This window comes from Arctopsyche grandis, chromosome 4, assembly GCF_051622035.1.
Source record: "Arctopsyche grandis isolate Sample6627 chromosome 4, ASM5162203v2, whole genome shotgun sequence".
Lineage (NCBI taxonomy): Eukaryota > Metazoa > Arthropoda > Insecta > Trichoptera > Hydropsychidae > Arctopsyche > Arctopsyche grandis.
Genome location: NC_135358.1, coordinates 9,888,097 through 9,915,581, shown reverse-complemented (window position 1 = coordinate 9,915,581; position 27,485 = coordinate 9,888,097). Strand labels below are relative to the sequence as shown.

General features: G+C 34.3%; 2 protein-coding genes across 3 annotated transcripts in view; one reads left to right on the top strand and one right to left on the bottom strand.

The window, feature by feature from the left end:
- Positions 1-27,485, top strand: part of Rab3GAP1 (RAB3 GTPase activating protein subunit 1) — a 50,073-nt gene that overhangs the window by 2,802 nt on the left and 19,786 nt on the right. The gene's annotated exons all lie outside the window — the stretch shown is intronic.
- haf (leucine-rich repeat and fibronectin type-III domain-containing protein hattifattener) lies at positions 139-25,845 on the bottom strand. Of its 2 annotated transcripts, none has more exons than XM_077429227.1 (7): positions 25,364-25,845; positions 3,158-3,310; positions 1,518-3,074; positions 1,079-1,441; positions 753-1,002; positions 492-666; positions 139-403 (listed from the first exon to the last, which is right to left on the bottom strand). In XM_077429227.1, exons 1-7 carry the CDS (start codon positions 25,418-25,420, stop codon positions 271-273), a joined length of 2,688 nt encoding a protein of 895 aa, XP_077285353.1. In that variant the 5' UTR covers positions 25,421-25,845; the 3' UTR covers positions 139-270. The 2 variants fall into 2 exon arrangements, with proteins under 2 accessions (XP_077285353.1, XP_077285352.1); XM_077429226.1 differs by having other exon boundaries at positions 139-426; positions 25,364-25,621.

Here is a 27,485-nt window from a genome sequence, read left to right as displayed (position 1 = left end):
ATCGTTGAAGTTTATTTCACAATTAATTATTACTAAATATAGTACACACACAATTTGTATGCTTAAAAATACATTTTATACACCACAGTCGTCACACCTTAAATCATCTATATTTACAGGTACACTCTATTTTTTTTTCGTCACTTGAGCAGCGTTCATTTGTATCTATACGTTCGTTCGTTCGTACCAAAGTACTGTCTACTTCGGTGCATTATTTATATCCGTTTATTTAATGCAATCACAAAAGTTCAGTCATTGACAAGATTCGTCCTATAATGGCACCAGTCCTCCCCGGGCGGTGGGATTGCGGGCCATATAGATGTCCATATCGTGGTCCGTCCAATTGTCTGATGTATCCCCGCAGTAGTTGTTGAGCGTGTGTGTCGATCCAGCTGTGCTGTATCTGTGAGAGCCCAACAAGGCATACTGATTTTTACATTTTGTAGGCAAATGCCGTGTAGGATTATTATGTGTAATCATTCATGAAGTACCTGCTGCCAGGCCGGGCGTGCAAAGCAGTATGGTCTCTTGAACGACTACGGGGACGAGCTCGTCTTGACGACGAGGCTACCGAAGGTGCCCCATGGTGTATGTGTGTACCGGGGAACGACATTCTTGACATGCGATCAGAAGCTCCGGCTAACGATTGTCGAGACTGTCTTAAATCTAAAATTTTATATATTTCAATTATCGTCGTAATATATTCATTGAATAATATGCATTTAAAATTTTTAAAGGTTCAATTTGAATACCTGAACGTGAACTGACTAAGTTGCTTGGAAAAGCACTATTGGCTAAATATCTTCCGGAATGATTTGAGAAACTGTGTTGTGATTGTCCATCGGCTATCGAGCGAGTTTTACCAAGTTTGCTTCCTCCCGTATTGCTGAAATGAGATACGTGTGATCTTAAATCATCTGAAATCAGCGCTGCGCCATTTTCTGGATACATTCGAGCCCTCGGAATGGATCTTCCACTGTATGCTGACACTTGATCCCAATCCTAAAATTATTTACATACAAAAACTTAGTATAATTTCATATTTTAGTGACTTTTAAACTTATGAATTGTCGCATACCTGATGCTTATTAAATGCGCTTAGAGTAGCAAGTGAAGATAAAGGTCCTCCAGGGCTCGGTGTAGTTCCCATCCCGGTGCAGCAGTTTACGGGCAGTCCGCCTATCGGAAGTCCAGCTTTTCCACTCAACTGCTGTTGGTGTAAATTGTGCATTTTTCGAGATCTGCGACGACTTGCTGCCACAAATACTATCACTGCAATTACGATTGTTCCACAAATTGCAGCACTTGCAGCAATCGTTATTTTGTCCATATTAGACGTTGCCGATGACACCGTTCTGACTTCCCTACATTGAGTGTACGGAACTGTATCTGGACTTACGTTGATTTCTTCCAATGAAATAACACAGACTACTATACATTCCTGTTGCAATGAAAATCCAGAGTTATTTCATGTTACTAATATGATATTATATTTAAAAAAATTGTTTGATACTTACTTGTGATGGTACATTTTTTATTTTAAATTCTCTTTCGCTGGCTTCCAATGGTGGACCTTGTTTGAAACTTTTGTCTCCAAACAGTCTATATACAACTCTGAATCCTAAAATGTTTGCTGTATCCGAATCCCACTGTATTATAACGGAGTTGTCTTGTCTGTATGCATTTTTTACTACTACTTCGTTCGAATCGTCGATTTTTGATTTCTGTGGAGGAAAACCAAGGACAAGTGGTGGTCTCTGATGTTGACTATTTTGCTTCCATGGTGGTATCGTAGATCTGGTATGTAAGGAACTGGTCGTTGTTGTGCTGATTTTCGTTGGTTTCGCTGTTGTTGTAGTCGTCGTGGTCGTTGTGGTTGTCGTTTTGGGCGTGCTAGCCCTGGTCGTTGCTGCAGTTGTGGTTATAGTAGTTGACCTGGTTGATGCTTCAGTCTTTTTCTCAGCCACTGTAGTATTTATGTCTTCGTGAATTACTGTTGCAACTCCGATGACTTCGTTGTCGTTCGAACAAGTCAATTCGTCCGGTTGTATGCTGTAAAATCCTCGATCTCTAAAACGAGGTGGACTTCCGCAAAACTGTGGATTTCTCTCTCTGGACGTAACTTGTAAATCCCCGTTTCGAATCCATTCAGTGACCCAACGTAATCTGCAGTCGCAGTGCAAAAATCTACCTCCCAAACTTAGACCTCTCAGTGTGTTGTTCAAATGTGTAAAGGCTTTTTGTGGTACGGTATTTAGTGGATTACCATCCAATGCTAGAAGTGTGATCGATGGGTTTTTCACAAAAGAATTTTCAGGGAGACCTGTCAGTAAATTGAAACCTATGTCTAGCACCCGTAATTCAGATAGAGTGCTTATGGCACTGGTCGGAAAATCTGGTAATAAGTTATTCAGTAAGCTGAGAGAACTCAAAGTTTTTCTTATTCCTGCAAAAGCTGCATCTCCTAAACTTTGTATGAGATTTCTTTCTAGATTTAATGCCGTCAATGAATCTAGTCCTTCAAATGTCTTCATCCCACCCAAACCTGGCAATTCCCTTATACTATTTTGTGATAGATCAAGGAAGGCTAAAGTTTTAAGTCCTCGTATACAATCTGGTACTTTTTTTTGCTTAGTTCCTTTCAGATTTAAGTTCTTCAGTGAGCCATCTAATCCTTTCAATGATCCCGCAGTCAGCGTTACATTGTTGTCGGACAACTTCAACGTTGTGAGTCGTTTCAGAGTCGAGAACGAATTGTCCTGAATCTTCGATATTCTATTCTTGGACAGGTCGAGCAGTGCCAGGTTCGCCAAACCTTTCAAACTGTCGACGGGAACTTCTGTTATTTCGTTATCTTGCAAGTTCAAATTTTTAATGTGCTGTTCCTGTCCTCGGAACGCGTTCGGTCCTACCGATTTTATCTTACATCCGGACAGTTGTGCATTGTGTATGCGAAGGTTGATGAAAATATTGTCATCTAATTTTCTTATAGTCGAATTGTTAATGTACAACAGATCTAAAGGTGTATTTTTCGCATAGGTATCTAAAGCTTTCAAGAGCAATGGAAAATCCACCTGTTGAAACAATTTACCATGGATTAATACGTGAAATATATGATGTAATACCACGTAAAAAATATATGGGATGATTATAATACCTGGTCGCACTGCACTGAAAGTTCATGACCAAGATTGTAAGCGCATAGGCATGCGACTTGCAACTCTTGTATTTCGCGTTGCCACGGGCATTGTGCATCAACAACTGCTAGCACACTAAACAATGCTAATGATGGCAGCAACCAAATCATAATCTGAAAGGAAAATAAAATAGGAAATTTATATCACATAATCACGTTTGATAAGTTATTGAGCAATACAGATTAAGAGTGAAAATGTCTAGTTTGAGAGATATGTATATATGTATGAAGTGCGTGACTTAAGAAGCCGCACCCAAATTTTTACAATACACACTCGGTTGTGCAACTTTGAGCATTATGTATTGCGCAAGTTTAATGACGGTATCAGTCGTGCGATTTTTTTCTTGTACGATTTCACCTCTACCATCAATTCCGAATAAGAAGATTGATGGTGGAATGAAATACCGATTGGTCAGCACTCGAGGAAAATTTGCATGTGTATAGTAGGTATGCCAAAAACTGGAATGATAATCTTTTATTTTTCATTTAAATTTTGATTGCGTTCTTTGTGCTTCGATAGCAACCTTGAATGTATCTTATAATGCATTCGCAACTGGCCAGTCTTGTGCTTTATGCTTATCTTTTATATTCTAACGAGCTGTGGTTCTAATTTTGTTCTGAGCTTAAACGTCCTACGATTTGCTAATGTACAATTTTGTATAGTTGCGACCCTGACATGAGGTTTTAGTAGGCAGTCTTGTCACGTTTTTATCTCTGAACCCACAAATTATCCTACGCATTGAATTTTTTTTTGCTTCAATTTCGAAAATTTCTTAAGATTGTTATAACCACAAGGACGTGAATCGGATACAATAAAGTGTCATTTTTGTTTAATTCCTATGTTCATTGTGAAATCGAAATCTGACGTTGAATATACATTCAACAACGTTCATTGTGAAATCAAATTTATTTTTCGATAGAATTCGAGTAGTTTGTAAGTTGACTATAATACTAAAAAAAAATTATAACGGTCGTAAATTTACGCTATACGCATTTGAGATATTAAATTGAGACTGCAATTTTTCTATTTTCATTCGGCAACTGAAATTGCTAAAAATAATAAAATTCATTTAATTATGGACGTTAATTAAATGAGATATGGCGACGTTGCTTGAAAAAATAGTCCAATTTTCACAGAATCCCAAAGGAATCAAATAATAGCCGTTCTCAAAAATTTAAAAAATATAATTCAATTTTAATGAAATATGAGATTAAAATTTTAAAATACTAAAATTAACAAAAAACAACGGGAGCGTTCTCGGAGGAATTTAATTAGTAATTAAAAAAACATCAATACTTGTTCTCTCAAATCTTTTCTTCATACTCGCTTGTACATATAGATAAATATGTATGTGTTTTAATTGAATATTTGTTCATTTTTATTCGATAAAAGTAGCATAAAGGAACCAAGCTACATAAGATTATGAATACCTCGCTATAATATAAACGTTCTACAAAATATAAACCCAGTGCAAATATTGTTTTTTCTTTGATAAGTGTATTCTGTATATTAAACTTATTTTTAATAGTATCTAAAAATTACAATAAATTTCTCCTAAAAAAGACGTAGCTTACACAACGTCTTTTTTCGCACACTGAACGTGCTTTCTTGCAAATTCGTGTGTGTGAGCCTACGCATATTGTAATTTATCCATTCATCGAATACAATCAAATATCTTATCTTCATAGAAAGTATATAATCTAGAGGAGAGCTTAAAAAAAAGGGGGTTCTTAGAGTAGCGAGATTATATTTTAGAAATCGTCTACAAATATCCGAAAGTTACGTTACGTAAATTATTTAACGCTTTACATGCGTGCATATAATTTTTTAAGCGTTTGTTATACCTACTCAAACACGTACATACACTCGGGACCAGTTTATTATATGTATTATAATACAAATGTCAATAGTTTACCTTTTGAGCGTTGAGTAATTATCACTATTTATTACGCACGCGTGAAAGTGGCGTATTCGTACTAGACTGGATCATCTGATTAGTCGAGCGTAATCCTACGCGATTCACTTTCTTTCGAGATTGTTTCGTTGTACGAAATCGAGACATGTGTCCGGATGCAATTTAGTGCAATGTGCAATGAGGAACCGTACTGGACCTAGTGAGTGATCCGTTTGCGTTACCGTTCGGTTCATGTAACGGCTGACGGTCAGACACGGTCAGCGGCCGTTACATTGATCCACTTCGATTCTCGGATTATCGTCCAACTGTCTCCGACAGGACTAATACGTCTACGCCTGGAATTATGGACGATCTCAAATGGTCAACTTTCGGCTTTTAATGCACGCGCATCTTGATGGGGATGATAATCATGATAACTGAAGACTTCGGGCGTCTTCGATTATACTGTTCGACACGAAAAATGGTTCAGAGACGAGATATGACTTTTCTTATAGATCTATGTCCAGTAAACACGAATCTGGTAATAAAAAATGTTGATTGGCTCGAGATTCGTAGATATATGTGTTTTTTAAATCGTGCGATTTTTCTATATCTTGGTGTTGTTCGGTCGATGTCTCAAAATCTGTCAATTTTCTGTTCAAAATGAATATTGGAATCTATAGTTGGGTATTTCATCTTTCATTTGTTGTACTGTTCAGCTTTCAAATCTTTCTAAGTAGTCGTCCAGTTCAAATCAAAAGTCAAAAGTACGTATTTTCACTTGGGATTTTTCCCACTGTTAATACTATTTTATATTGAGTATTTTCTATTGAAACATGTTTATTGGGATAGTGTTCTGGCCACACTATTTTTTGTTTTCGTTTAAAAGGGTTAATTGGAAGTGTGCTGAACTTTAAATCGGTAAAATTCCGAGCTAAAAGCTCGTTCTAGTATTCACTCGTATTTACACGAATCTGAATTGAATTAATAGGGATAATATATTAAACTTTCCACTTAGAAAAATCATATTTAGATAATAATCTGTAGACCTGCTTAACTAAACAAAGCAACTTAACTTACCGGAGCGGAGACTAATCAATCTTTACTAAGTTTGACTTACTGAATTCGAATATGATAATGGTGTTTGTTGGTTTGCTTTCGATTATGAGATATGAGCGTTTGAAAAAATGTGCAATTTTTTGCCAATTGCTATGCCAAAAGTGAGTATTGGAATCAATAGTCAGATGTTTTTTCTATCCATTGTGATTTTTTATTGCTTTAAGATACAATTTTTTTCCGCGACATGAGCTTATTTCGCTAATTTTTCACTTTACCACGTTTATAAGGATTGGTTTTCTATATCAATATATATTATATTTACTTTATCTATGTATGTATGTACATACATAGTAACAATAGATGAAGCTTTGTGATCATGCAAAAATTCGACTTTGAGATTTTGATCGATTTTTATTGTTTTAAAATTATTTTAATTAATTATCTAACGAATTTGAAGTCAAAAATATATGTACATTTTTTTACTCATTTTTTTCTCGAGTTATAATTTATTGGGCCAGTTTTATATTTCACTTCGTTTATAAAAATTGGTTTTCAATCTCAATATTTATTTTTCCGCTCTCGTAATTTAATGGTGATTGTGATTTTTTTGTTACTCAGTGCTATTATTCAAAAAATAATAACAGTCTCATTATAAAAATATACAAATACAGGTGCATTATAAAAAATAGTAATTAAATTATTTTAATCTCCATAATGTTTTTTACGCCTGTTGGGAAAATAAAGCAAATAAGAAAGAGGACATATTGATAAAATTGATGAAATTGATATTACAACTCATCTTAACAATGTCTAGGATTTTCTTACTAACGATGGTCCTTGGAAAGTTATTGATCCCTTTTACGGAATAGCAAGTGGATAATTTTTTTTATTTATTATTTTTACCATGGTGTCTTGCGGGATTGCCTTAAGGCGACACCTATGTACGTCCAACTTCATACATATGTATATACTATATGTAAATTTATAATATTATAAATTTGAAATTAAGTTCAAAATAATGATGACAAATTTAGATAGGTGGCCAATTTGGTAGGAACCGTTTCAGAAATGAAGTCAGATAAGTTATAAAACTGCTAGAAAACGATCGACCTGGAGTCACATATATCCAAGGTCTGGCCACCAACACCGGAACAGGGCTCGAACCCGTGACCCCTCAGTTGTTTGCATTATACGATATACACTTGAGTTATGTTGCTGGTTAAACTAATTGAAGGTTCTTATTTAAATCTTCTAATAGTTAATTGAAATGTTTCAGTTATCTGATCTGTCGCATGTTACAGAAAGTAATACGCGTAAATTATGATCCGTTTACAATTTAAAGTCCAGTAGTAAAACTGTTCTTAGCGAACCAGTTAACTGTCCGCTATTTGCGGTATTTAAACGCATTTCGTTGAAATTAGAGCAGTTTTGGTTTTTTTTGCAATTCATCCGATAAACATCGTAAGACCGTATTAAAAGTAGTGTTTTTTTCGCCATACTTATATTTAATGTTCAACTATTGAGGTTGATCTAATGCCAATTTATTTTCCGTGCTTTTCGCTCGCGCTTGTGTTGGAAATTAACGTTAATATAATATAATGTGTTACGTTATGTATTATCCGTGTGACGGCTATGATTCTGTATCGCATAATTTATTTACACATATCATAATGCTAATGTTATAATGAATGTAAATATGTGTAGCATATGCTTATTTTATGTCAAAACGGTGTTTTTTTTTTATGACGATCAGAATTTTGAATGACTGTGTGAAACGGTGTTCCGTTAGTGAAATTATCTTGATGTTGTTTGATCTAATTTAAACAACGAGTCTTCCTTTCCTTGGTGGCAGTTTTCACATTTTCTATTGAGCGTTTGAAAACGTGTTTCATCGCGGAAAATTCGATTTGTCAGCAACTTGAACTATTCATCAAACTTCAACAACACGACTTGACAGTTATTTTTACGGCATGAAAATAAAGTTTTTGATTATTATTATTACTATATAGATCTTCTCAGTTTCAAAAGTATTATTTTGAATCAAACGATTCAAGGCTCCTGAGTGATTTGAAATATTTATTTAGTTTTACCGATTTCTTTTTATTGTTTTAGATATTTTATTTTTTATTTTTATTTTTATTTTATTTATTGAAACATCAACAGACAGGATGTACATAGATATGTATAAAAAAACAAATAGTAAATAAATAATATATGTAACATCCGAGTCCAATAATAGATTTTTACAAAAATGAAAAAGATAAATATAAGGAAAACAAATTAAAAAGTAAAGAATAAAGGCATGACAAAATATGTAGAACATTGCATAATTAAACTATAGTATTAAAATATTTGGAAAAGGTTATAAAAAAGAATATAAGAAGAAATTGAAATTTACAAATATAAAACAAATGAAAAAGGTAAAGGTAAAGGTAAAGGTAAAGATATATTGTTTAGATATAATGTACATATGTACATTATATCTTCTTTATCATGACATGACAAATAATATATGTATATAATTTTCATGTTATTTCTTTTATCTTTTTGCCACGTTTTTCATTACAGTTTTATCCCTTCGTTAATAATTTTTGATAATGAAATTTTTTTTTAAGTAGTTTTACTAACACTATTGATATGATTTTGAGAATTCGTAGATCATTTATTACTTTGAGAACTATGCACTTAATGTATTTTTGACAACAGGAGTACATAGTTTTATTGGTAGGGGGAATTTTTGCCATTTTTTTCAAACTCTTTATTAGTTTAACTGACAGTACGTGGTGCAATATTTGTGAGCTGACTATGACAGTTAACTTAAAGTAAGCAAACGTCTGCGAAATAAGTCTAGAAGAATTTAATCATTAACGAAATCATCAAAATTTCATCAGAATCGACTGTCAGATCGACGTGATGACAGCTTGATTGGATCCGTTACAACAAAAAAATCTAAGCTAGAAAAATCTAAAAACTCTAATAGGAGACGATAGAACTGTGTTTTAATAACCACGAGACCTCTCCAGCAGCGTATTTAGCCGGAATTTAGCACGACCTATCTACTGATATACATAAAATAGCTCTCTCTACATATGCACTACGCTGTGGCTATTTTGTTTAACCTATTATGAAATAAATAAAATAAAATAAGATATTTACAATAATTGTTCACTAATACAGTTCCATCGTGCATGTATTCGTTTCCTATGTATGTACATATTTAAAACCTGATCAATAGAATTTTGATACCCCTCGTGAGTACTAATATAATGATTTTGTTTTATTATATAGAACTTGAACACTCGCCTTTACAGATAACTTTTAATCACTGTTTAAGTGCACAGACGAATGCACTTAAACAGGTACAATACAATAAATATATACATATATGTACATAAGCATTTTATACAATGCAAATTCATACAAACTTCCACAGTGACATATGAATATACGGAGAAATTTTTGCAGCATTTTATAATCAAATTGGCGAACCTCAAGACGCTGAATAACTTGAAGAGAGATAAGAAATGAGATACCAATTTTACAGGAACCGTTTCAATATAAATCAAAAAAATTGGCAATCTCTGATAAGAAACGATCGATATGGAGTCACAAACTAAGGTCTGGCCAGCAGTGGGACTCTATTGGGACTCGAACCCGTGACCACTCCGCTCGAAAGCATAAAATGCTAACTACTAGTCCACGCCGCTGGTTTTGTATTGATGATGAATTTATATTTCACGATGTATTTAAACAGTAACTTACACATTTACATACATATGTTGCATTTTGATAGATTGCACAACTTTTCATCTGCGTAGGTACACATGATTCCAAATGAAGTCTCATCGACTTGGATCAGACCTGTTTGATTTACAGGGGCACTTGCACCGTTTCAAACAGTATGACGTCCTTGGCACTGGTTCAGTTGTTACAAGGCATTATTATTAATGAATTGCGTATTCCGCGTTGTACGCAATAACGGTTAGCTTAGTTCCCCGTATACTAACAACCGGTACCCGATAATTTCTCAACCGCACATGGTACACGTCTAACTGTAAATTCATTATCACATAGTACGGTGTTAACTTGTGTCTGAAATTGCTATACTTTTACAAGCTTTCATGTATTTTTTTTTCTTTGTTTAAATATGACCGATTTGACTTTGAAGTATCGGGTAACGCGATGCCGGGAATTAATTATCATCTGTTTTTTTGCGGACTCGTATAGACGAGAAAATAAATTGGGATTTTTTTTATTCGTTCGCTCGTCAGGGTATTTCCGAAAATCGTGAGATTCCAATGATGACGTATTGTTTTAATTAAAAGGCAACACGGCGATACATGTTAGTGTATTTCGCGTTATAATGCCTCTTTTGAGCTAATTATTATGAAGTAACAATGACGCGAAATGCCGTATATAAAGAAATAAAAAAAGTAACGTTTATATTTTCTTATATTTTATTTTATTTTATTTTACATATATACCAGGAAGGCCTTACAGGAAAATCCCAATGCGCCTTCCTGGCCAATTACAAATACAAATGCAGCATTTTTTATTATAATTCGTTGAATTGCAAGACACTGAAAAAACTCGCAAATTAACGAGACATCTATGAATTGTACATAAATTCTTATTGTACATCCATCAAATTTTCAAATAGTGGTGACATAGTAGGTAGGAAGGATTTTTAGCCAATTTTTTTTTCCGGGAACCGTTTCAACAATGAAATCAGAGAAAATTGGCAAACTCTGATAGGAAACGATCAACCTGGAGTCACAAATCCAGGTCTGACCAACAGCATACTCTGAAAAATTCATTTTCATTCAGGGATAGAACCCGGCACCTTCTTGACGGTAAGCAGAAGCTTAACGTCCGAGCTATGCTGCTGGCTATAATAAATAGTCACGATTTTTGCGCGATTCCGTTAAGAAGCCATTGTCCAAATACGCTCCTAACCACGACGACGTCTGAGCACTTAATTTTCTTTTAAGAGAAGAATTTAAACAAAAAAAGAGAAATGAATTGACGAAAAAGTAGACGATTCCTATGAAATTATTTCGGCAAAAAAATCTGCATGAATAAGTTTTCAATGCGTAACTTCCGTCAATGGATTCCTTTGAGGTGTTCGTTCCACTTTTAATAGTAATCAGTCTTTTTTAAAATCGTTTTCCTTCTACTGCGTACCTATGTATGTTTCTTTTTCAGCTTATTTTTATATTTAGCACACTTTCGTATTTAGCAGCGTAAAAGGTGTGCTCATGCGATTAGTTTTCGCTTGACAAAAGCGTGTGTCTCGCTACATATAATATGTACATTGTATTTATGAATCCGTACATTGCTATAAAATATATGCCTGAATTAATTGATTTGAATATGTATAGTATACCCAAGCTGTGTCTTAAATATAATATGTATCGTAAAAATATAATCAACATACACGATGACAAGCCGAAATAAACCATCGTGAACTTGCATCAAAATACAGTACTTTAATATAGTATTGTTGTTATGTAATGTTTTGTTTACTCACTATTAGAGCATTCATCATCTTCATTTACAGCCATCGATATATAATGTATATTTAAATGCGAGCGCCTTCACTTGCCAAGTCGCAACAAAATGTATTGGTTCTAATTGTCGTTCGTTGACAGTGGTCAGTGTAAGTTGTCTTCATCGATGTATAATGTATATGTAGATGCGAATTTATTTGCCAAAAACGTCACCATGAAAATGGTTCCAAAACAGCAAAAATATAGTGTGTTTGGTTCTAATAGTTCCGCACTTTTAACCCTGCGAGCCCCCTTAAACCCCCTCGTCGTATGGCACGTTTTAGGTCCACAAATTTCTATGAAAGGGCCTATCCATACATTCTATATTTATGTTGACAGCCGAATATTCACCATCCACTGATGGACGAAGGCCTCTCCAACACGCTTCCATTCGTCTCTATTTTGCGCAACTCTTATCCATCACCCCATACATTTTTCTGATTTCGTCCACTCATTTTCCTTGCGGCTTTCCTTTAATCATTTTACATTCTCTTGGGTACCATTTTAAAACTTCTTTTATCCACCTTTCGTTCATTCATCTAGCTACGTGACCCGCCTATAGCCATTTCAATTTCTTCACTATATCCACTACCCTTGTCATACTTCTCACCCACATATTCCGTTTCCTACATCTTCTAGTTATGCCGAGCATACAGCGTTCAATACTTCTTTGAGTGTATTGGACTTTGTGTAACATATTTGGTGTTCAATACAGTAGAAATCTCTTTGTCTTGCACTTGCAAATTGCATAGCCTCACTTGTGTGAGGGAGCAGGATACAAGTCACCTAGTGTCCTTGTATCCTGTACGCGCACATGTAAATAATATTGTGCGATTAAAACGGGCAGATTTCCACGGCACACCACTGGTTCAATTTTCACATCTATATGTCATTACTGGCAAAACACATTGATCGAAGATCTTTTTCTTGATGCAAAGTTACATTTTTGATTTAAAAGCGGCGTTCGTTCGTCCAAAAGCACTCCATTCTTATTTCATACATTTATATGTATATTTTCTCTTCTTTACTAATTACTACCGGACATGTCTATTTTTTTGCCCTAAATATAAATAATTATTACTGAATTAGAATATTATGACATTAACATTCCAGATAATTGTTGTTTCGTATGTCAAGATATTATAAAAAAAGAGGCAACCAGTTCGTCTCGTCTTTTTTTTTGAGAGCAGAGCACGTTCCAAAATCAAATCAAACACATGGAAAGACTTTATCGAATAAGTTGATGTTTGATGCGTCACATTGAATAAAGTAGTAACAACCTTTACACTAATACATAATTGTATTAATTACTAGTCTTCTATAAACTGACTTATATTTGTCGGCAACATGTCTGAAAAATTACACAATAAACCTCAGAAACACGGTTAAGAATCTTTGTCCTTGGTCCATAGTGCTATGAATTTATTTATGCTCAACATCAATCGATTCAGGGGTCTGCCTCTTTTTCTTTCATTTACTTGTCGATACATTTACTTTGAAGTTTACGCTTCGAATGTAAAATCGTAACGTTCAGTGATTAGCAACAGCGACATTAGTCACCTTTGTTCTAAGGACATATGTAATTTACGTTTCTCTGTGCACTCATACTGGCCTTAATACATGCATGCTTTCGTCTCGGAATTAGTTCACAGTGTCGCTAAAGTTGTCGTAGGTATGTGCGTAAATACATTATATCGAAGCTGTTTTGTCAGAAATGCGTTTATAATCACCGGTTGGATACGCGTGCAATTAGCTGCGTCGAGGCATTTATCTCCTCGTTGATATGCATCTGACGAGGGTCTTCGTCGTAATTTCGTGTCCGGATGTGACGAAAACTGAACCGAGGCCTTTGGATAATATTCGACCGGTTGTTGTCTTCCGATCCGCCCCGTTATTCGTTCTACATTTTCACTTTCGGCATTTGCTCGTTGCTTTCAGGCAAATTTCAACTGAAGAAGCAGGCTGGTTGTGCATGCGAGACCAACTCCTTACAATCGAGTATCTCCGTGACCGGTTTGCGATCGATTGTCCCATATTTGACCGGTTCGATCCGATAGTTGTCCGACTAGGTACATACATACACATACGTACATACATATAGTGATTTTATAAAATTATTATTTAAAAATTTGCTCGTTTACTCTTTCCAATCGTTAATATTCGGTAATTAATTTCCTCTCTCTCGTTGTATTTTGCTTTCGTTCAATTAATTTTTTCGATATTCACTGCGGCGATTATTCGCATCATTGCACGCGCTGATCGGTCTTGATTTCGAAATGCGTAAATGCAATCTTTTACTTTCCACGTTGTATGTATGCAAGTGTTTGGAATCATTCGCGCGTAGCCTTTAGACATGTTACTTTTATACTAATGCGCGATTTTATTCTGTTTCTGTTGATTTGATCTGTATTTGGGATTTCGACTGTCGAATGACTTTTCTGAATTTTATCCAATCGAAAAAGTAAGAGTGTATCAATCATAATGACAATAGCAAATGGATTAGAAATGGAGTCGTTCATTAGCGTTTTTTAAATTATAATCAATCATTGTATTTTATTATGATTTATTATAGTAATTATCCATTAGTTTTTAACTATCTGACTCTCGTATGTTATTTTGTTACTATGATGATAATAATAATATATTATAAATATTTAAAATTTTACATAAAATAAAAGAGTATTTATTTTATATGTTTATAAATGAAGTAATTATCTATTAAATTACAGTATATACATACATTCATGTATATATTATATTATTCGAAAGGTTTGAGGTTTATGAAGAAATATATTTATGCACATAACCATGGACTTGGATTGAACCACACGGATGTTCTGAACTTTCCAGTAAGTCCTTTAAAAAAATGGCGTTTAAATTTTGTATTACCATAATTATATAGTATCGTATCGTACATATTGCTGGAAAAATATGATAAATTTTGAAAGAACTTTCGGTCAATTCCGTCGATTGCCCACTGGCTAGGAAATTTCCTGCTTTTAGAGTGTCAGTGACAGTCTACTTTGCATAAATTCGATGAAAATGATTCAATTTCAGATTAAAATAGTCAAAACTTTCATGTGCTTGTAAAGGCACCCCGAAAAAGCCACGCCAATTAGCCGCGCAGGACAAAAGTGATTTCCTATATATTATATTTTATTTCCGATAAGAATTAAAACATACTCAGAATTAAACATCACGTGGCACAACATTTACAAAAAAAGTTTTTGCCAGAGCCTAATTGGGGCCTACATTTTTTTCACAAAATTATAAAATAGTATTTGTTTTGCGGAATTTTCCGATTGCAATGAAAATAATTGAAATGTTTTTCAGTCCCAGGGTTCACAAATTTATTTCGCTGAACCAAATAATTGGAATATGAAGTAAATGTCGACAAAAGTAAAAAACTAGATTTAATTTATAATTTCTATTAATTGAATTCAAAAACTTCAAAAAAAGAGGATATTTATAAGGGGAGGTACCATTTCCGGTCAACTTAAAAATTTGAAAAAAATTAACGTCGTGTCGATAAGAATTTCAATAACCAATACTAAGTTTCAGTTCAATAGGATTATTGGTGTTCAAAAAATCCCCAAATACACAGACACACACACATATATTTTCTAGATTTTGAAAACGTGATCAGTGATCGATTCTGAGTTCGAACCAATCAAAATCTTGAGTTCGAATTTTCGCATGATCACAAAACTTCATCTATTGTTACTACGTACATAGATAAAGTAATTAAACTTTCGCGAGACCGTCATAAAGCTTTATGGCGGTTGTAGTTTTAGCCTTGTACTTTATGCTTTGTTCAATATTTTGAGTCCTTAAAATGGTTCGGTGATTATTTTGCACAAGGCGACCTCGCACACGTCACTAAAATATCGATCACGGAATATCTGGCAGTCGAAGATTCCACTCATCGAGGTTTATCCACGCGAACTGTCATTCTAACGAGAATTCGAGTGCCAGATATTCCGTATTCGCGATTTTCTCGATCACAATGTCCAAAATAATCCGTTTACCCCTTAAAATATGTACATGCATTTGCATTCGGTTGCATAAAATTAAAGATAACGAATCTTCTGTACCAGTGCTTCTCATTTTTTTTCAAATATAAGTTTTTCAACTCCTGATATTTGTTTTAAAGATTTTTAACTGTCTCGCCGCAGACCAATCCTCGTCGATGTATTTGGTAGAATCTATTAATATTGTAGAACACCAATTGTTGTTCTACGCAATTTGTATCATAGATTATAACCGTTTAGGATTCACAAATGTAACTTGATTGGATCAGAGATATGTGTGTTTGATTTCGACCACAACCGGTCGTATTAATATAGTCACGATCGGTACTGCGCAAGCGACCACGGTTGGAAACTTTTTCTTATCTGAGAGTGATCTGCGTACCTTTCTTGTGGCAGATTTTTCCATGAAGAGTCTGTCTGCGAATCAGAGCGTCTCGGACAAACGATCGATAACGACGAGGTACAAACTCGATACGTTTTCTCGTTTATTGCTCTTTAATTTTACAACTGTTTCGTGACGATTTACGACCGGAAAATTTAACTTGCCTACAACCGCTCAGTATGCGGCAAGGCACTTCAATTTCGATAATTATTTTATAGAGGCGATAAATAACTCGGAACCTTTTTATGTGTAATGTATTTATTTATTAATGTAATGTATTTATTATTCTTCGGATCGACGCTGGAAATTCGATCGTCGTCTGCGTTTCAATTAAACGCTCTGAACGGGAAATGTTTTACGCGGATCGGTTCGAAAAGCCATCTCGAATGTTTTTTGATCCATGAAAATTGAAATTCGCGAAAACGTGGGAAAGCGCTCTAACGTCAACTGTTGAACAATGCATACCTCGTTGCGGGATTTGTACATGATATATTACAAAGGGAAAATTTGTATCTTGGACATTTGATGAAATAATGCGTGTAATTGACGCAACGTTTGCATGGAGATTTGTTGCGCGTTATTTAGTGTCTCTTTTTGCATGAGATTTCACATGTAAATAAGGCAGACTGCGGCTTTTTTGTCCTATCTATTAAATCAAGTCAAATCGAAATCAAGAGATATTTCTTTATTGTGTTTATGTGATTGCGAATAGGTTATCTTATATGTATATAAAACCGAAACGACGTCTGTAATTCGTTTCTGATTGGCTGTCGTCAAAGTCGTTTCTGATTAGCAGGATTGGTCAAAAAGGTTTGTGATTGGTTGGTCGTTAAATAATATAATTTTTTTTTTATTCAAATTAAATTAATTTAATAAAAAAGCAAATAAAGATTTTTTTTCATGGTTTTCATTTCATTTCCACTTACTAAAGGAAGCCGGGTAGTACCACTAATGTGTAATAAATCTAAAGAATTAATATTATTATTATTATTATTGATTCATTATTTTATTTGGGTTGTATTTTTGTAATATAAATAAATAAATTATGAATATTTTTACATTTTTTTAAAACATTTTTCGTCAGCGCGCTGATAGTTTTAAGCAAATCCCAAGCTAGGATTGCACTTTTACAAATTATTCAATTGGAAACATTCGTAGAGGTATTTAACGTATACAATATTAGAAGTTTGATTTTGATCAAGGAAGATAAGATCTCTTGATGTGAAATCTATCGCAATTAAAATCATCTCGATATATTGAATAATCAAATAATTTTTTTTCTCCCAATAGTCGGCTGGATTTGACAACATTCAAATAGTATCATCAACAATATTATCATTTTTACTGTAGTTGTCATAACAGGTTGCTGCAAATCGACACATATGGCCAAACGTTCATAATATAAATTATATATGAATTTGAAATTTGTATGAATTTAGACATTGGTGATAAATGGTGGGACAATTTAGTCAATTTTGTGTGAAACTGTTTCAACAATTAAGGTCCAGCACTGCACGTCAACATCTAGGCACAGCATTGCACTGAAAAGACGTATTCTATTCAAACTATACAGCACCGCCCGTTTTCGGCACGTTCATACTTGTTTTGGGCGAGTGCAAGGCAAAATTGGCTTATATATTTACTACACAGCATGACGATACGTGCCGGATCGTCGAATATTGGCACAATATGACGTTTCCAAAAATATTCATATACACATAGCAACCCTTTCATTAATACGGGTGCATTAGCCACTATGACATGACGTCATGCGCGAATATTTCCACAATGTCCAAAGAAAACTTGTTCTGCTTGGTATTTTTCGATGACATGTACTGCTGTATTATATGAATAGATCGTGTCGGCTGCTGTTTCGGATACTTCACATACACATTATGAATGAATGTGTCCATATAGAACGTACTAAATAATATTTTCCTTATTGCTGTTTACGCACATCTGTACTGGTATAACAAACCTTAAACCAAATAAATTTACAAACTTAGATAGGAGTCGTTCGACTGGAGTCACAAAAATTGCTTTTCAATCGAGATCTAACGAGGACTCGAACCTGGGACCTCTCAGTCAGTCGCTAGCAAATACGCTAACCACTGTGAGATATTCTACTGGGTATGTTTACAACATTTACAATATGCACATGCAAATATTGCAGGTATTTATAGATTTAACTTGCTGTTGTAATGAGCATCCTAAAAACGTTCTAGTGCGTGCGGAGTGCGTATGAAATAAAAACGGTTTATGATGTACGCACGCAGACTCCATTTTATAAAATTGATTGAAGGCGATAAAATACACGAGTGCGTTTCATCGTAAACTTTTCACGATCACAGCACGTGAAAGTACATGGAATATATTGGAAATTTTAGCATCGATGATTTTCAATAATAACACACACACGCCCGTTCGGCTCGGGGTTCGACGAGATCTGGCGAAATTACAGGTGGTTTCGGCACGCGCTCTCGCATCCGCAAAAGGTTTCGATTGGCCGACGAGGAATCCAGGTCGTCGATGTCGTCTTTGTCAGTATTTGCATGTCCACCACTCATTGTTTGGTTACGTTGAACTTGAGGTGCGAGGAATGCGCCCCACACCGGTACCCGATCGTCCGGAACCGTTACGTTCGCCTCGCACCGTGTTGTTTGTCGTGCTCTTTGCCTTCGGCTCTATGTACATCCATAGATACTGTGTATTTGCTCTGCACGATTCGATCGCTCTATGCCTTTTTTGAGTCGATTCTATGCCCTGTTTGTAGATATGTGTACTTAGAATTGAACGCTTCTTGACCGTTTTAAAGGTTGGCTGCTTGTATAGGCTTTTCAAGTCTACTCGGGTACGGTCGATTGAAGGTGTGTCTGTCTGGAGTACACACTTGTATGTACGTACGTTTGTTTGGGCTGGTTTATGTTTTGCTGGTTTGTTCCTCGTTGTAGACACAATACAGGTGCAAGTACGCATAATGTGTTTTTCGCATGCATAAATAACGCTAGCACGCTGTCGCGATCCATGGAAAGACTCACCCCCTGATGTGTTTTAGGTGATCTTTAATCCTTTTTTTGACAGTGATCGATGACGGTATTTCACATATTTTCAGTGCGTTCTTATCATAAGTCGAGCTTTTAAAATATATGTAGTAAATTGGGTTGGAGTAGAGTTGAGTGGTTTTATTTAAAATATTTGGGAGAGGTGGGATAGCTGATGAACTGAAGGGGGTTGTGAATCAGTTTAAAAAATGAAGTATGTATGCAACAAATAAAACTAATGTAGAAAATTGTATAAAATAAGAAAGAAAATATTGAATTGCCGATAGAAACAATAATAGTTACATAAGTGAAAGAAAAATAGAAGTAACCGAAAAAAAAATAACTAAAAATCCATTAATTTTTAGGAAATCATGAAGTTTATTTTTGAATGGGTTAGGGTTACTAATTGATTATGTATTTTATTCCAAATTTTAGCAGATGAATGTATTTTTTAAACGTAAGGAGGTTAATCATGGAACAATTGTAGTGGTTATTTATAATTTTATAAACTTCGATAAGATCGCTTCGCATTCTTCTCGTCTCTAATGTGGAGAGATTCATTGTTTTCAATTTCAATGTTGCTTTAACATTAACAATGTTCAAACTCCGAATCATAAATTCTTCTCAATATCGTCTTAAGCCTTATACCTACTCATAAAAGCAACAGTGTTGACATTTTTGTGTCAACATCTTCATTGGTGCTTCCCACATACATACATTTGTGCATACGTGTAAAATGCAATGACATGTTTTCCCTTTGTCTACAGCACGTTCCTTTCTGTTGATTCATCTTGTGTTTCTTATATGTACATGAAATATCCTTTGATGTGTTGAAATACAAATGTTTAAACTTGTTGCCTCTGTTTTCAATTTCATACGTTGTTTCTTGTATGATTAGCTTTATGTAGTGCAAATCTTAACTTTTGAAACCGTCAATGATACATTAAATAATAAACGCATCAATTGATTGATTACACTATTCGAAAATGACGACTTTTTATTTGGTTCAGATCAGAGATGAGAATTCTATTGGCTTACCTCGATAAAATAAACGAATTTTTGTTATTAATCCACAAGAATAGTCGAAATTTGATTTTTCTAAGTGGAATTTTATTTAATTCTCATATAAAGACAATATAATATATTATCCCTAATAATTTAATTCAGATTCGTGTAAATACTAGTACAAGCTTTTAGCTCGCAATTTTACCGATTTAAAATTCAGCACACTTCCAATTAACCCTTTTAAACGAAAACAAAATAGTGTGGCCAGAACACTATCCCAATAAACATGCTTCAATAGAAAATACTCAATATAAAATAGTATTAACAGTGGAAAAAAATCCCGAGTGAAATTACGTACTTTTGACTTTTGATTTAAACTGGACGACTACTTAGAGAGATTTGAAAGCTGAAAAGTACTACAAATCAAAGATAAAATACCCGACTATAGATTCTAATATTTATTTTGAACAGGAAATTGACAGATTTTGAGACATCGACCGAACAACACCAAGATATAGAAAAATCGCGCGATTTAAATAACAAATATATCTCCGAATCTCGAGCCAATCAACATTTTTTATTACCAGATTCGTGTTTACTGGGCATAGATCTATAAGAAAAGTCATATCTCGGCTCTGAACCATTTTTCGTGTCGAACAGTGTTATTGGTATTGTAAAATATAGGTATATAAAAGTAACGTTTTTTGTACATGAAATTAATTTCCAATTATGTAAGATCTTGAAAATCGAGTAATTGTAGCAGAAACATATGTATATGTATGAATGTATTGTGTGTGTAGATGGAACGATACGAGCAGAAACACATACATTCTTTAATTGCTCAATTACTTAAAATTTTAGATCGTTCAGATTGCGCATTTTGGCTTTTAGCCACAACGTTGGATAACAGTTGTATAGCTCCAATCGGTAAACTCAACAATTACTGTCTCGTCTCCATTTAATTTTGGTTTCTGAACGATCGGGGTACGCCCTCGTCGGGAATCTCGTTAGGAATTCGGCCTTGTCGAGGATGATGAGGCTTCGTCCGACCTGTTTCGACGACCCAGTCCAGGTTGTCTGGCGTGGGATCACCGCTTTGATGCGAAGTGGTCCTTACATCATTCACCGCTCTCGTCAGGACCGCTTCTTCACCTCTTCAGAAAAAAGATAACTGTGCCTCGTACATACATACATACATAGTTCCGTACGATTTAGCGTAATAAAATAGTGAGATTATATTTTTATTAAAATCGCCACCGATACACGATGCGTGTTTAATTTTTCTTGATGCATAATTGTGAAAGTCGTTGCAAATGTGTAGAAAATATGGAAAGTCGATAAATGGGCAGCCTTTCGTCAAATATAGAATATAATCAGCGATCAAACGTGACTTCCCTGATTTATTTATATACATTTTGAGCCGTTATATTTGAAATTGGCGTATGTCCACTTTTCTTCATTTCGAAAAATATCCCGCAAAACATTAAATATAATGTTTTGCGTTTAAAAATATTTAAAATAAATACTGGTGGCATGTAATACGTTTATTCTGCTTTTCCGAGATTCTGGACATATCGAATTAAAAGCACTAAAAGCCGGCAGCATGTCTGATCGCCGAGTTCGATCCCGTGAGTTGACCTCTATTGGAAGAGAATTTATTCCGAGTATATTATCTGTAATGCTGCTGGTCAGACTTGGATATTTGTGACTCCAAGTCGATTGTTTCCTATTGGAGTTTGCCATTTTTTCTGATTTAATTATTGAAACGGTTCCTCCATTAAATTGAAGTATGATTTATATACAAGTTTGAAATTCATAGATGTATCGTTAGTTTCGAGTTTTTTTAGTGTCTCGTAATTCAGCGACTTAATAAAATTGTTGCATTGTTTGTAATTGGCCAGGAAGGCGCATTGGGGCTTACCTGTTAGGCCTTCCTGGGATATACATACATATAATATGTATATATGTATGTAAAATAAATAAATAAAATAGAAGCGCTAGCAATTTATGAATTAACTGAAACAGAAATGGTATTTTTGGAAATGAAAATGGTTGTGGCTATTTGCAGGTACTATATCTGCAAATTATTGGCTATTTGTAGGTACCATATCTTCGAATTATTGGCTATTTGCAGGTACTATATCTGCAACTGTCACTGCCAGCGTGTTTACTGCTAAAATTTTGTTTTAAACCTCTTAAAATTTAGTTCGAACTCGTAAAGTGACGTAGAGTAAAAAATATAATCCAAATTATTTCATATTATTAATTCAATCAAGTGTAGCATATGTACATTAAATGTAAGAAATTATAATCGGATTATAAGTTCACGCGCATGCGCAGAAGGCTTTGCGCCTGTCGCAGATATAGTACCTGCAAATAGCCAATAATTCGCAGATATAGTACCTGCAAATAGCAAATAATTCGCAGATATAGTACCTGCAAATAGCCACAACCAATGAAAATTAGACTTCCGCCACATATATTGTATTGTTCAGGCTCATGTATTGAGATATAAATTTATTATTTTTATACTACCTAATTAGTTTTCTTCATATGTATATTATTTTCCATCTAGTGAATTGGAATATTTCTCTAATATAATATCCCCTTCTTTCTGAAGTTGGCAGAAATCGGCATTGAAGTCGACGACTTTTAATTTTATCTATTATTCGTATCTTAATTGTAGTTTTAGAACTCGACAATTTAATGAAATTTTTGCCATACTTTACAAGTTGCCATACCCACTAAGCTTTCACCGTAGTTAAAATGTAAGGATATGTTTTTTGTGTGCATTTTTTTTATTATTACAAAATAATTTATACAGTGCATGTATTATAAAAAAGTGATTATAATTTAATTCAATCTTAAATGAAAGTTGATTGTTGAAAGATATCCAAGGACAATTTGTGAGAGGGTTTATCAGGTTATTAATGTTATTATACTCGTACATGTTTGTTTTATTTGTTTTCAATTCCACAAGGTATGCAATTTTACGTACATTTTAGTTTGAATATCGTGTCATGATTATAAAAAAATATTTTTTTGTGTTCTGAAGATCAGTCTTTAAACATTCACAACACATGTCAGCAATATATATTTATCCTATCGCAGAATATGTATTATTCATAGTTTTTGAAAGTTTATGAATACAATTTAGAACCGTTACAAAATTGAATCATGCACAGGTGAAAGTGCATTTAGTGCGTGTGCGATTAATGATTCACCCTTTTGTAGGAAGCGGATTCGAAATTCGGCTGGCCGCAATTTGTTTGAAAATTTTCGAATAATCCATATGAATAAATCACGATACTATTATACATATAATAATTCAAAATTTTACGCGAGCTTGGAATTCGATCGATATTTGAAACGATAACGTTTATTACGAACGTTGAACGCGAAAGTCTCGAACGGTGAAAACAACCATAACGATATCTAAACAATTATCCACTAATTGAAGCGAATAATAATTAACAATCATTTATTATTATTATTTTCGAACGCATTCTCGAATTTTTTTTAGCGAATGCAATGTGTGCATATATATTTGGCCGATCTATTTTATCCGATTTGCTTTGTTTTGCTTTTTTTCTTTCGTCATTATAATTAATTTCATTGTTGATATTCAAGGTGTTTTTCTTCTTCTATGTATTTCTTTATACGACGTATCGGATTGTTTATTTTGATGCATCGTCATTAAATTTCGTGTTCATTCATACGTTTTAAATACATATACATACATAGTATATATATAAATAAATTATTCCCGTGTATTATAAAACGATATTATGGTGGAATATTTTATCATACGTTGGCATTTTTTTATACTTTTTTGGAATTTAATATTCGTGTGAAACTTTACAGTTAGTTTGGTCGAATATTTAATAAGTGCATTAAAATAGACCGTTATCGAATTATACTACAAATACATATATTAAGTGCGATATTGAAAATGTATCGAAATTTATCTTTGATTTTCGTTTCTAATGATTTGGGTTTCATTGGAATTTTTCCTCTTTATAAGTTTTTTTTTGTTTTGTACGGTTAAAACTACATCATCAAAAACAAGTTTTGATAAATTTTAACATGCAGACGACGTTCTTTCATGCCGAGTATTTTATTATAGTAATTTTATAGCGTGATATAAATTTTGTAAACATTAAAGCAAGTGCGTGCGATAAGTTATTATATATAATATAAGAATACATATATGATCTCATAAAAGTGCATTATAGACATATTGTAACTATTTTAAATGAAACATAATTATTTAAGATACTTTTATTATACATATTTCAACCCAACTTGCTTTGGTAAAGTTGCTAACGTCTAATTTTCTAACTTTTTATTAGGGGTAGATTATAATAAAATATTTAACATTATATTTTTTTAAACTTTTTCTTAAGGTTAAATATATTTTATATCAGTTATAAATAGATTTTTGAACTCTTTTTCCTATTCTGCTGTACATTAACATTTGAATAATATAAAACTATAGATTACTAACAAAAATAAAATAGAAAATGATCAGTAGATCAGTAGCTATTAAAATAGATATTAGATGCATTGCGAATATAATTTAGTAATAATAAAAAGCATTTAAAAATCAAATATCAGTTATGATAATATAGTTATAATACCATAATATTAACTCTTTGTGATATTAGATAATTGTATTACATCAATTCCTACACGTACATATTCTAAACATGTCTACATATGTAGATACGTTCATTGAATTATAACTACAGAGCTGTAAGCGCATTATGTGTATAATTTGAATTCAAAACTGGATAATTTTGAATTAAATAATAAATTACCATTGAAAATCGAAGAGTTACAAAGAGAAATTTTCCGATTCATCGCTCTTAGAGCACATTGTAGTAATTGAATTGAACTGTTGCGTTTAATCAGCGAGTGCACGCCCCACAAACGAAACTCTCACGTTCTCGTTTAAGGGGTGTAAAATACTAAAACGGTTACGTTAAAATGTGTGAATACACGTAATTTACTGCGATCGGTGAGTCAGATAGCGTTTATTAAGTACGTAACACCGATCCGTTGCACTTTTGCGAACTTGGACGCGGAGGGGTTCTTCAAACGAGGGCAACAAGTCGCGCATCCGCCTACTTTCGGCTCACGTTTTGACCTTCACCTTTAGCGCACAATCACGACTGGAATACCATTATTAGAGTGTGGTCTTACGTTTGAGTCCTTCGAGCACCTTCGGGCGGATCTCCGAGATCCTTCGGGAGTCCTCATCGTCCTGGCACAAGTTTCAACGCGACGCGCAACCAACGAAACACAATCACCTCTTGTCGATCATAGCACAGATTTTTGCGGGGTGGTAGTCTTAACACTTGGTTCGTATCACTGTTTATCGGTCATGTCAGTTTGGGGTAAGATACGCGGAGCATTCCGTGTGCGAGCGACTGCCGCGGCGACTCAGCTACCACTGAGTGCAGGTCATCGCTCGCGGCCTCGAGCCTCTCCCACGTGGTAGAGCCTCACGATCACGGCCACCATTCTGTTTCCTATGCTTTTTCTGTTTTGTTTTTTCGCCCTCCTCCCACCACCCACCCACTGGTTCTGTCGGGGTGCATCGGTGCACTTGAGGAATTCCTCCCGCGTGCGTTGTGTCACTCATTAAGCACGCCCAATCGCGTCTTGGGTCTCTGACGCACTGTGCTTTAAGCTGGGAAATTTAAGAGGGCTGGACACCAGCGCCTTGTCCATACAAACGTATTACACTTCTCCCTTCCTCAATTATGGCACTAGAGAAATTATTTTTTAATATGCTATGGATATCCACCATAGGCATGTTTCTGTGGTTTTACTTTTTTTGATTCGTTATTTTTTATAGAAGCTAGGAGCCGCCAAACATCTATAAAATCGCCTCCTTTTTACACCCACGAAAAGAGTCCAGCGTGCTTATTTAACGGTTGATTTTTAAAAAAATACGAGCACACAAACATATAAAATATCTTTCTCATACCGATGATGAATTTTTTTTTTAAATTGGTCCAGTTTCGGAGGAGAAAACTGGAGAATACGAAACCTCGATTTTGTCGATTTAAAATACGTATTATCTGGTCGAAGCGCAACTATCGCATTCACTCAATATATGTATATATTGACATATATTGTCGCATTCACTCAATATATGTATATATCGAAGAAAGAAACGGCAACAAAATTAAGGTTTCGGGTGTATAGCCCTCTTAAGAGGGCTGGACACCAGCGCCTTGTCCATACAAACGTATTACACTTCTCCCTTCCTCAATTATGGCACTAGAGAAATTATTTTTTAATATGCTATGGATATCCACCATAGGAATGTTTCTGTGGTTTTACTTTTTTTGATTCGTTATTTTTTATAGGAGCTAGGAGCCGCCAAACATCTATAAAATCGCCTCCTTTTTACACCCACGAAAAGAGTCCAGCGTGCTTATTTAACGGTTGATTTTTAAAAAAATACGAGCACACAAACATATAAAATATCTTTCTCATACCGATGATGAATTTTTTTTTTAAATTGGTCCAGTTTCGGAGGAGAAAACTGGAGAATACGAAACCTCGATTTTGTCGATTTAAAATACGTATTATCTGGACGAAGCGCAACTATCGCATTCACTCAATATATGTATATATTGACATATATTGTCGCATTCACTCAATATATATATCGAAGAAAGGAACGGCAACAAAATTAAGGTTTCGGGTGTACAGCCCTCTTAAGGACTTATTGAAGAAAATGACGAACAATGGTTTCAGCTTTAAAGGCTCTCATCCATGTAGTAATTTGTTTGTCATATCGTTTTCTCAGACATCAGATATTTTTTGTCGTGTGTCTACGATTAGTATCCTAGCTAGAAACCCTACGTGATATGCATATTATACGAAGATAAATGCTGGGTTATACACATAATTATCGAGGCAACTGTAAAAGGGGTCTACATATTTTTATTTTATTTTATTTTACATAGATATATACCAGGAAGGCTTTACAGGTAGAGCCTAAAGCGCCTTCCTAGACAATTAATTACAAACATTGCAGCATTTTTTTTATTACATAAATCGCTGTATTTTAAGAGGCTGAAGAACAAGAAATTAACAATTAATTAATCCATAGAGACATCTATGGATTTAGGCTTGTATATAATTCTCTTAATAAATAAGTATCAAATTCAGATATTTGTGGGTAGCGGGTGGGATGGATTTTGCCAATTTGGAGGAACCGTTTCAGCAATGAAATCAGATAAATTGGCAAACTCTGATATGAAACGATTGACTTGGAGTCAAAGATATCCAATTCTGACCAGCTCCA

Coding starts and splice junctions, on each gene's coding strand:
- haf (XM_077429226.1), bottom strand. CDS start 25,420: ATGAGGACTCCCGAAGGATCTCGGAGATCCGCCCGAAGGTGCTCGAAG. Junction 3,075..3,157: donor TTTCAGTGCAGTGCGACCAG/GTATTATAATCA, acceptor TTGTTTCAACAG/GTGGATTTTCCATTGCTCTT. Junction 427..491: donor CACGCCCGGCCTGGCAGCAG/GTACTTCATGAA, acceptor TGTAAAAATCAG/TATGCCTTGTTGGGCTCTCA.